Here is an 11,735-nt window from a genome sequence, read left to right on the forward strand (position 1 = left end):
CTTCCTTCCTTCCTTCCTTCCTTCCTCCCTCCCTCCCTCCCTTCCTTTTCTCCTTTTCCTTCCTCCTTCCCTCCCCTCTCCATTCCTTCATCCATCTCTTCCTCTCTTGATTTTCTCTTTTCGTTCTTCACTGGGGTGATATGATGCTGAAAGGTAACAGCATTTTATAACCTCACTCTGTTTACTTTTGAAATGTCAGGCACAATAATGGGACCTGGTGCTTTTATTTCTTTCGTGAGCCAATATAAATTTGATAAAGTAAATTGTTGTTCTAACAGGAAGCAGTTAGGGGTCACAAAAGTAAATAACAATGGAATTTAAATAAATCCAAAGAATGAAGCCAAATAAATCCTTTTGTGTATTTGTGACAATTTATAAATACCACCACTACCACCCCCCCCCGCTATTTTTTTCGGAAAGGGCAATTGACCATAGCTGTGCCGTCTCTGATGTTTTTCAGATGGGGTCTTGGGCAAAGAGCGGAGGGACTGGAGTAGCTTAAAAACATGTTAAAATAAAAGCATCCTTATTAACAACTTGTTTCTCTCTTGAAGACTTAGTGCTTCTCTAGAGCATTTGTACTGGGGCAGTAGCACAAAGATCGATCCACAAATCTCCAAGTGCTCATTACGGGCCCTGTGCAGTTCACAGAGGATGCAAAGAAATAGTCCCTGCCCTCAGTGGCCTTACCTTTTAACGGCTAGGACCCCATGAGCCTCATTGTAGAGATGGATGAGACTTGTCGGTCAGTTCTGGGCTCAGCTCTGATCAGAACACAGGTGCAAATGTGAATTTTTGTTAACCCATCTTGGTGCTAGAGCATTCGAGGCCATCTGAGAATTCTTGGCCAACTGAGTTCACATTTGGATTTACTCATTCAGCATATGCTTGTGGACATCCTACTATGTGCAGTTTACTCTGGGAGTCATTTAAAGAAGTGACAGTTCCAGGCTCCAGTGCTGCCTTATCCCCTTAGGTCAGTGACTTGAGAAGCCTCTGTTGAGTGGCTCAACAGTTTCCTCCCTGAGTGTATTAGATTCAGCTCTGGTGATCCAGAGCTGGGCCTGGAAGGATGGGCAGAATTGGATTATTCATGGGGTACGCCGTAGCCGGCTCTCTGGTATCCAGAGCCCAGGCTGCCAGCACACAGTAGGGGTCTGATAAATGAAAGCTGTGGGGACACAGTAGATGCTGGGCTGGACTTGGCGTCTGCCGCGAGATGGCCGTTGGATTGTAAGCACCTTGAGGGCAGGGACTCTCCTTTGTTTCTTTTTGTGTTCCCAGCATTTAGCACAGTGCCTGGCACATAGTAGGAGCTTAATAATAAATGTCAATTGATCGATACCTGTGGGCAAGTCCCCGAAAACACATTGTGCTCCAAGGCAACCCTTTAAGAGTGTGTCAGAAGAGTAGCTGTTCTGTATCTGTGGAGGAAGCTTCCATACAGGGAACCCTCCAGAGCTGATGAACTCAGGCCAGGATCCTCCCCCTCCCCTAATAATAATTCTGTTTGTTAGGGCTGCAGCTACAGGTTATGGAGTAAGAGGCTGGGGCCCAGAGGGGAGACAGAACCAAAGTTAGTACCAGAACCTGGACTAGAACTGCAGTCTTACAATTTCCGTATAAGAACACTTTTTCCTAGTGAGTTTTTTAATTAGATTTTTTCCAAGTTGAGGATGTATTTGGAGGCTATTTAATTGGGGGAAGAAAAGAAATGTAATGGTTAGGGGTTCGTGCCCTATTTTTTGGGATAGAAAGCGCTCCCGAGGGCATGGAGCCCCACCCCCAGCCCACTGCTCGTGGCATCCCATTTACTCTTTCTCTTGGCCTGGGTATCCAGCACGCCTCCTGCTTTGTGGCCTGTTGCATATTTAACATATCCTGCTGCAGAAATCCATTTCAACAATAGCAAGTCTGTGACCCAGAGGAAAAACACCCCAGCTTCCTTCCAGCCCCCCCCACTCGGCTTCACCGAGTCTCCTCAAAGAACTCAGAATGTTGGCAGTGCCCCCCCGTCTCCATGAGAGTGGGATCCTTTGGGACAAGAGAAGCCCAGCTTCTCTTCTTTCTTATCACTCAAGGGCTGAGTAGGCTTCCCTTGGCTGAAGGCGACATACTTGGGCCCTGACCTTTGATGGTGGAGACACTGAGCTGCGTTCCGAGCATGGCTGGGCTCCCTGGGTGACCTTTGGCTGAGTTGGCTCTTGGCATGGCAGGGTTCCCAAAGGCAGTGCCCGTAACACCCAATCAGGGGAGACTTGGGTGGAAAAGGGAAGGCTCAGGAGGGGACATGAGAACTGTCTTCAAGTGTTTAAAGGGCCATCATTAGAAAGGACAGATTCCAGGGTGAGGTGAGCTTCCAGAATGGATAAGAGATGAATAAAAAACAGTCTCCATCCTAGAGGAATTTATCACCTATTAGGATAGATAAGGCCTGTATTAACATGTCATAAAACTTAGATTGTGCTAAAAAATCATTAGATTTTGCTAATGGGAGACAGCCCATGACCCGTGAATGAGAGAGCCTGGGTTCACTCCCTTACTTTCATCTACTTGCATGGTCTTGGACAATTTATTTCTCTCCAGGTCTCAGTTTCCTCATCTGTACAATGAGGACGTTGGCCTAAGTAATGTCTGAGTTCACTGTCTGGTGTACAGTAAACATTGAACAAATGATGATAATCTAATCTTCTGGTGTTTCATCATCTGGGGAGGTGAGCCTGTGGTCACAATCAGTGCAGAAGCATTTATTAGGCCCCTGCTGTGTGCCCAGCACTGGGCTAGGCACCTGGGATACAGAGGGAAGAAGGAGAGAAGCAATCCCTGGCCTCAGGGAGCTTACCTTCTAACATGGGAGAAGCACATCCAGGCTGAGTACAAGGTAACAAGGAGAGAGGTCCCAGGCATCAGGAGAGGAGGAGACTAGAAGGTGGTTGGAAGATTTGATTGGCTCTGTCTCACTGTGCTTGGTACCATGGTGCTGACCTTGTCCTTTCTGTCTCTCTCCCCTCCCTTCCCCTGTGTTTTGCCTCTTCTCCCTCAGCGGGCCTGCCCTTCCTCATCATCGAGACCAGCACCATCAAGCCCTACCGTCGAGGCTTCTACTGCAATGATGAGAGTATTAGGTACCCGCTGAAGACGGGGGAGACCATCAACGACGCCGTCCTGTGCGCCGTGGGCATTGTCATCGCCATCCTGGCGGTAAGTGCATGCACCCCTCCCCCAGGCGCTGGTCGGGGGGGCTTCCTGGAGCCCGTGGGTGGTGCCAGGAGACCAAACAGACTTGCTGTGGTCCTCCCAAAGCTCGAGCCCAGGCCCCGCGTAAGACAGCTGAAGGGCAGCGTTGGGAGACACAGACAGTCCTTGTTGGGACTCTTCACATGTGACCAGGTGTGTCCATCTGTAAAATGGGAGGAACAATACCTTTAGTGTGTCTTCATGGTTAACGGGTGAATGTGTGCAAAGCACCTTAAAATGGCCCTGGGCGTGGTTATTATTTCCTCATCTCAGTGGGCCGGGAGAGGCAGTGGGAGCAGTGTGACGACAGTGTGTGGCACTTGTCTCTGACTTTGGTGCCCTCTTTGTCAGAGGGGAGAAGGCACCGGAAATCCTCCCTCCCGGATGGCAGAATCAGGGCTTTCAGAGCCTGCCGGATGCTCAGCGGCCTGCGGTCCAGCCCACTCCCGAAGAACTGTCTTCTCTAACAACTCGTGTGGTGCATTAAGACCTCCCAGGAGGGCAGCCCATCCTCTTGGGGGCAGCTCTCATGGTTGGTAGGTTTTTCCTGACTTCCAGGCCACACCTGCTTTCCTGCCATGCATTACTTTTAGCTCCATTGCAGAATAGGCCTAATCCTTCTTCTGAGTCACAGGTCTTCAGATGCTTGACCATCTGCAGTCAGCCACTTCTTCCCCAGCCTTCTCTTGTTCAGGCTAAACGTCCCTCACTGTCTGAAACTATCATGTGTGGAATCCCAAGGTGGGCACCGGATGGTGAAAGTGGGAGATGAGCAGAGACCAGCTGAGCCTGCTGCCGCTCTGCTTTGCCCAAGTGACATCACGTTCTGCCTCCTAAGAAAGAGGACAAAACACATCTCCCTGTCATAGTCTCCTAACCAGAAGTGATGGCACCAGCTAACACAGCCAGGGACCAGCAGCCTTGCGCTCTCCTGGCGCAAGATGGACTCACCAGGGGCCCTGGGCTCAATGGAGGCCCTCACCATAAAGTGAAGGGGATAGAGACAGAGGACAGAAACCTTTAACAAGTGATTGAGGAAACAGGCCCTCATGATGGCAGAAGACAAGGGAAAAAGCCCGTCATTCCTGACCTCTTTTCCAGATGGCCCCCAGGCCCCCAGATCATCACAGTAGAAGCTAAGTGCCTTCCAAATCCACAAAGCCTCAGGCCTCTCTTTCCCCTCCCAGCATTCACCTCACCAGAGCTTAATGACTCTAGCAGGGAGATTGGGGATTAGGGATGAGAAATAAAATACCATCCACCCCTTTTATCTGCCCTGGTCCTCTCTCCTTTTGGACTCTACAGTGAGCCAGCAAGACCACGGCTGGCAGAGGCTGGCATGCAGACATAGTGCTTGGGCTTCTTCAGTCTGTAGCCCTCACTCAGACCTTCATGGAAGATTTCACCTGGAAGGGACATCATCCAGCCCCTTCTACAGATGAGAAAATTGAGGCCCAAAGAGGAACTGGCTCAGAGTACCCCAGCTATTGAGGGAAAGCGTGGGAAGCTGAGTCTGGGCCTCCTGACTCCCATTCCAGCCTGCTTCCCACTGCCCCCACCCCCTGGCATTGAGGATCACCGTCTCTTGGCTTTGAAACACTCTGACCTAACCTCCTCTTCCATTTCCTTCTCCACCTGTGGACAGTTGTTCTTTGGCTTCAAATGCAGCTGATCTGGCCTCAGTTTTGTGCCCTGTAGAATGAAAATGAATACATAATTTTCAAGGTCCCTTTCGACCAGAGCTAATGACACCCATTGTTTGTTGAAAAAATAACCTGCTGTGTACAAAGCTTTGATCCTCACACTGGGGCCTTTTACAAAATTTGGATCATTGTCAATCCAACAAGCGTTTATTCGGTGCTTACTGTGTGTTAGTGTTTGTGCTGGGCCCTGGGCATACAGAGACAAAAGGGAACCGATCCCTGCCCTCAAGGGGCTTACCTTCCATCAGGGACACAGGTGGAAGAGTGCAAGGGTTACTTAGGTGGACAGAAAGTTTTCCAAGGGGTCAAAGGAAAGTAATGATGGTATTGAAGGCTGGGAATGTGGAAGGGCCTCCCTATCCTCCTGCCTTCCAGAATCATTCTTAATCTTGGTATTGTTCAGGGAATCTGCTTTATCTCATAAGTGTTTGTTGATAGATTTTTGTTGATAACATATTTCTTCTGTGACACTGTATTTTGTTTTATGCATTCTAAAACACAATTGCTAGAAGGGGCCTGTAGACTTCACAGTACAGCCTAGGGGGCCCAAGATGCAAGAAGAGATTAAGAATCCCTGGTCTTGATAATGAGGCTAGTCTCTGCTCCTGACTCTGATATCAAATAAATGATATGTGACCTTGAGCAAGTCACTTCTTTTTGAACTTTTCTAGTACAGTGAAGATAGTGGATTAGATGATCTCTAAGGTGCCAGTATTTTGTGTTCTGATGCTCTGTGTCAGAAGATCGTTTCTAGCTCTCACACTGTATTCTGGGGGTCCCTCTCAGCTCTGACACAGCGATCTGTCTTCTAAGGGTCTGCCTTCTTGGTCCCTTTCAGCTCCAGTGTAATATCATTTTATGTCCGAATGCCCTTTTCATTCCTGATCTTGGGTGTTCTGTGTCTGAGTGGTCTGCATTCTGAGGGTCCTCTCTGCTCTGACATTCTATGAGTCCATGAACTTGGGAGGGAAGAGAAGCCCAATATTTGCTTCTCAAATATCTTCCTTAAATACTTCCAGCGATTCACACAGAGAAACATTCTCTGCACCGCATGCAAATGACTTCTTGGAGACACAAGAAGAGCTTAATATCTTGAAGACTTGTTTATTCAGGATCAGGCTTCAGTTTCCACACATCTGGCCTGAATTACTTTTCTCCTTTTTCCTTTATCGGAGACGGCCCCACCAGCAAAACAAGGCTCTCAGAGTTGGGCTCCTCATTAGAGTCCGGTCATGTTTTCAGCTCTTTTAAGAAGTGAAGTTGTGCCTACCCAGTGGTCTATCAGCAGGAGACCCAATCCCCCAATTTACAATCCACTCCATCTGGGCAATTACCAAGACCACCAACCGAGAAGGAGCAAATTAATCTTCTTGCTTTGTTGTCCCCTGATCAAATGGTTGAAACTCTTCTGAGACTGTCCTTAATACTCTCATCATGCTGGGAAAGGGGGGAGGGTGGCATCCATTTGTGACTCTCCCATATGAATGTATCGGGGTTGCGTTTGTCATTTTGGGTGTCCTTTCCTCAACTATCTCTTGCTTCCCACCCTAGCCAGCTAGCCATCCTCCTTCCCTGAGTGACCTGCCATCTGGCTTACTGTGGCACCTTCCCTTCCCATCTGGGGTCCTACTCTCTGAACATGACCTCCAGAGACCAGGCCTTCCCTTCTCTCCCAGGGGGCGTTAATACACTCAACTTTGGCCTTCCCTGGGGCTGAGCTACCCCATTTGGTGGGTGAATGAGCACAGATGCTCCAAACGAAATATGTCGCCCTCCCATTCCAGCCATCTACCTAGACATCTTGCTATTCCTCTATCTCTATCCTCCACTTGCTCTAAGAAAAGTAATCAAATTATTGTCACTATTGCTTCTGGCAAGGGCATAATAGTTGCTGCCTTTGGATCAGCTCGACATCTGACTCCCCAGATTCCATTTCCTGGCCATCCCATCTTTATGTAGGTTGTCTCCAGCTATTGATAAGATTCCTTGAGGACAGAGACTCTCTCTCTTGTGTTTGTTTCCATTGCTTCACACAGAATGTGCTACCTAATGAGTGTTTAATAAACGCATAGTTACCCATTGATTCCTTGGTTCATTCATTGTACCCCCAGGGTGCCTACTGGCTCCATACCTGAGAGCCTTCCAGCCTTTAAAGGGGCATCAGTGGTACCCAGCACCCAGGAATAATAGCCATTTAAAAATGTTTAGCAGGGAGAAAGAGGCCAAGACATCTGCATATCAGGAGAGTAGTGTTAATGGCAGGCCTAGGCTTAGGGTGTTAAGACAGGCGTTCCCAAGTGACTTGCCAAACCTGTTAAGTGTCTAGGTTTGAAGAAAATCACAGATGGGGGTGGGGTTCAGATTAGGGGATTTGAGCCACTGGGATAAGAGCCAGAGTTCGATGACAGTATTTAATCAGCTGGAATAAAAGGTTTCCAGAACATGACAGCTGAATTCTAGAATAGTGAGTGACCAGTTGAAGTGAATCCTGAAATGGGTGACTGGGATGGTGAAAAGAAGGGGCCATAGGAGAACAGGAAGAAGGGAATAGGGATGCTTAATGTGGAGAAGAGAAGATTGGGGAAGGGAGATACGCTTGCTAAATTCTAGAATTTGGGGGGAGTGGGAGATGTGATTACTGTCTTCCAGAATTTGGGGGGAGAGGGAGACGTGATCACTATCTTCCAGAATTCTGAGGACTTCCATAAGGAAGAGGGGATTATACTTATTCTAATTAGTCAAGTGAGATCATTTCTAGAAAGAGCTTTGGAACATGAAAATGCTTTTATAAATATTAGCTATTATTGTTATTAGTCTGCATGGTTTCTGTGGCGTTAATAGCAATGGCAGCTCCCAGAGCTTGTAGCTAAAGGTTCTTGAGATAGATTTTGGTTTAATAAAACTGGTGAATCTCCCGACACAAGGACCACCTTCCTTGATACAGACCAGCATCTCCTTAGAGATGTTCCCCGGGCCAGTGAGAGCAGGGCTTTACTGAAGATCTTCCTTCCACTATCTGGCACATGTTACCTCCTCCAAATCTTGTGTTCAGCCCCTAAATTAACTTGTTATTAAGGAAACCGAGGTAGTGGCTTTCCTCTCATGGAGAGTTTAAACAAAAGTTCAGTGACCATATGTATTGTTTTTTTTTTTTTGTTTTGTTTTGTTTTTTGCTTTTCATCTTTTGCCTTTTGGAGGTCAATTGGGGTTAAATAACTTGCCCAAGGTCACACAGCTAGTGTGTGTGTGTGTGTGTGTGTGTGTGTGTGTGTTAAGTGTCTGAGGCCAGAACGAAAAGTGTCTGAGGCCAGAACGAACTCGGGTACTCCTGACTCTGGGGCCTGTGCTTTACTCACTGCGCTACCAAGCCGCCCAGACAACATATATTGTTGAGGGAACTTTTTTCCTGAGATGTGTTGGACAGAGTGTCCTCTGAGCCCTCAGACACCTCAGAGATTCTACTGCGAACACTTCGTTGCATATGGTGAAGCTTACAGACTCTCCTTATGTCAGGGATCTCTATTCCTCCTGAGAGAATGTCCATGTATCCCTGTGTTGAGTCATTTCAGTTGTGTCTAACTCTCTATGACCCCCTTTGGGGTTTTCTTGCCCAGAGATACTGGACTGGTTTGCCACTTCCTTCTCTTGCTTATTTTACAGATCAGGAAACTGAGGTAAGCTGAGTGAAGTGACTTGGCCAGCGTCACACAGCCGGTAAACTAAGAAAATTCTAGGATCCCTTCCAAATCTAAAATCCTGTGGAAATATTTCCTAAGATCATACATTTAAAGTTGGAGTGGGCCTTAGAGGTTGAGTTCAACCTTTTACATAGGAAGAAACCAAGCCTAAAGTCAGCACAACTGGTTGAGGGTATGAGGGAGGATTTGAACTCAGGGTTTGCCTGACTTCAGGCTGCAACACCGTTGGAAGTCACTCACAGTGACCAGTTTTGGTCCATTGGTTGGTGAATGGATGGGAGTATTCCGGTGTCCCAGAGGAGGGAGTCCCTGCTTCCCAAGAAGCACAGCAGATAGTGTGCTGGGCTTCAGCCAGGCAAACTGGAGTTCATTTCCTCCCTTAGACCCTTACTAGCTGTATATCCTAGGCAAGACACTTACATCTCTTAGCCTCAGTTTCTCCCCATATAAAAGGAGGGGATTGGCTTCAGTGTCCTTTGAGGGCCATTCCACTTCTAAATCTGAACCGATGGTGGCAGACACACTGGTCTAAGAAGTTCCTCGGCTTATATGGCATTAAATGGAAAGAAAATATGTCGAAATAGAGTCCCTATCCTGTCTCCCTTCCCCTCGCTGAGCCAAAGGCTTTAAATAAAATACTTCCCTGCATTTGGTTGGGAATTTGTTGATATTGGCTTTCTCTTAAACACAGCAGGGAGAAGGGGAAGGAAGAAGACAGATTCTTGTCTGTCTCTGAAAAGGAGATTGTTGGGGTGATAAAACCGCATAAGCATTTAAGAAATTGGAGCAGTTTTTACAAAAGGACAAGATAGGAAAATCATGTAGATAAACAGGGCAACAAGGCAGTCATGTTCGCCCAGCATTGACCGAAGTGCTGGGAAGGGGCCAGAATGTCAGGCTGGGTACGAGGATGCCTGGGCTTGGAATACTAGCTGTGGGACCCTGGGCAAGTCACCTCCCCGATAGGAGCCTCAGTTTCCTCATTTGTCAACTGAGGAAGTTGGACAAAATGTCCATCAAGAGACAGCTGGTTGGCCCTGTGGAGAGAGCACTAGGCCTGGACTCAGGAAGATCTCAATTCAAATCCTCCCTGAGAAACTTAGTAGCTGTATGACCTTGGACAAATCACTTAACTGCTGTCTACCTCTGTTTCCTCAACTGTAAAGTGAGGATAACCATAGCACTTAGCTGCCGTGGTAGTTATAAGCTTCAAATGAGATAATATTTGTAAAGCACTTAGCAAAGTGCTTGGTATATAGTCGGTATTCAGTAAATGCTTAGTTCCTTCCCCTCAGTCAAAATATTCACTATACATTGAACATTTATGTGTCAATGACTGTGCTAACTGATGAGGATGCAAAAAAGGCAAAACACAATAAAAACCTGTGTCTGCCCTCAGGAAGCTTACATTGCAACGGGGAGATATGATGGCACATTTAAGATAAATGGAGGAAACAAAGGGAATGTGAAAAGGGAAGGCCTTGGCAGCTTTGGGGAGGAGGGGGGATGGGAAAGGCCTCCTGGAGAAGGTGGTGTTTAAGCAGAGTCTAGAAGGAAGCCAGGGAAACTGAGGCAGGGGTTGATGGGGTACAGAATTGTAGGTCAAGGAGGCCTGGGTTGTGTCTCTTCCAGCTCTAAATAGACAGATGATGTTGGGATCTTGAAAGGACCATGGACCTTGTCTTACCAGATAAGAAGCCTGAGACCCAGCAGAGGGAGGGGAACGTCTTGCCCAAGGGTGCAGAAGGATTTCTCTCTAAGCCTCTCCCCCACTTTCTGAAACTCCACAGGAGGCATTTATGCCAATGAGTGCGCACTGAAAAGCAAATGTGTTTATGTGTTTGTTAAGATAATTATACTTTATTTAGTTAACATTCATTTTTAACATTTTACCTTCCCGGTTCTCTCCCTCCCCCCAGCTTCTCCCCTATGCATTAAGAAGACAAGCAGAAACGCATTTATGAACAAGTTTATTATGCCTCGCTGGGCTCACCTCACCATAACCTTTTGCTCTAAAAGGCCGGAAAACCTCTCCAAGAGCTCACTGGCCATTTTTGAGCTGGGTCCCATTCTCCATCCGGGGCACAGTGCAGCCCTGGGCCGCTGTACCCAGCGCCGTCTCCTTGTAGCCTAATTGTGCTATTTCCCCAGTTTATGAGTTTCCAAATGTTGTGCCAGGCATTTAAGGGGCAGGTAGGGGAGACTTCCCCTCAGCATGCTCTTGGCAGGAGGCCATCCCTCCCAGATTATATTGCCGGCTGTTTCAGAGGAGAATCAGCACGCAGGCATTTTTACTGACAGACTTAGAGATGGAGGCCTTGGTGACCAGATCAGGAATGGAGGCTGGCGGACAGGGAGGAGGCCACTGCAAGGGGTGGGGACTGGGAGGATAGCCGTCTAGTAGAGGGGAATGGATTGATTTTACTTCTCTGGTATAAGAACATTTACCAGAACGGAGAAGATCCCTAATACTGTAAATCTGGGGCCTCCTGGGCCTAGGTGTGTCCAAGGTCATCTTGGACCCTGGCAGCAGGCTTGCCCTCCTGGACAGAGGTGTGAGACTTTTGGACAGATTTGCCCGTGGGCAGTTTTCACTAAGAGGCTTTTCAAGAGTTAGGATTACAAGGAGCCAGGCCAGGCTGGTTCATAATGTTGATTTATGGCCGCCTTGTCAGCTCCAAGAGCCTCCTCTGGGACAGGAGGATGAAAACAAATAATTTGTTGCTTATTAATGGTTTGAAAGGGAGGACCCACTGAAGAAAAGTGCTGGGCAGGGTCACCGTGGGCTCTTCAGCCGCAGGGCCGGCCTGGGGCCAGGGCACACATGACTTCGCAGTTCTAGAAGGAGAATGGGCTTCCTGACCGCAGCAGAAATGACGGCCAGTGGAGCCGACGGAATGAGGGCCTTTGTCATGAAGAGTTCAATGTGGGGGAAGGAGAGGCGGCCTCAGAGAATGGCTCACCCTGGTTTAGTATGTAGGAGAACAGTGATAAGTGACGGGTACCATCCCCTTCTGGCTAGCAGAGCTTTTTCCCTCCATGCCCATATCTGAGACTTTGTCTTCAGGAGGCCTTTCTGAGCCCCCCCCCCCCCCCC

At 48.0% G+C, this 11,735-nt stretch overlaps 1 protein-coding gene across 1 annotated transcript in view; it reads left to right on the forward strand.

The window, feature by feature from the left end:
* Positions 1-11,735, forward strand: part of LOC138165308 (phospholipid phosphatase 3) — an 82,150-nt gene that overhangs the window by 44,145 nt on the left and 26,270 nt on the right. Inside the window, exon 2 of the mRNA XM_069093491.1 lies at positions 3,044-3,201. Within this exon, the coding sequence (XP_068949592.1) occupies positions 3,044-3,201 (158 nt within the window). The remainder of the gene's footprint in view (positions 1-3,043; positions 3,202-11,735) is intronic.

The sequence above is a fragment of the Petaurus breviceps genome, unplaced genomic scaffold (genome assembly GCF_028583685.1).
Source record: "Petaurus breviceps papuanus isolate PSGF00001 unplaced genomic scaffold, PetGlider_PUasm1.0 208, whole genome shotgun sequence".
NCBI classification, from domain to species: Eukaryota; Metazoa; Chordata; class Mammalia; order Diprotodontia; family Petauridae; genus Petaurus; species Petaurus breviceps.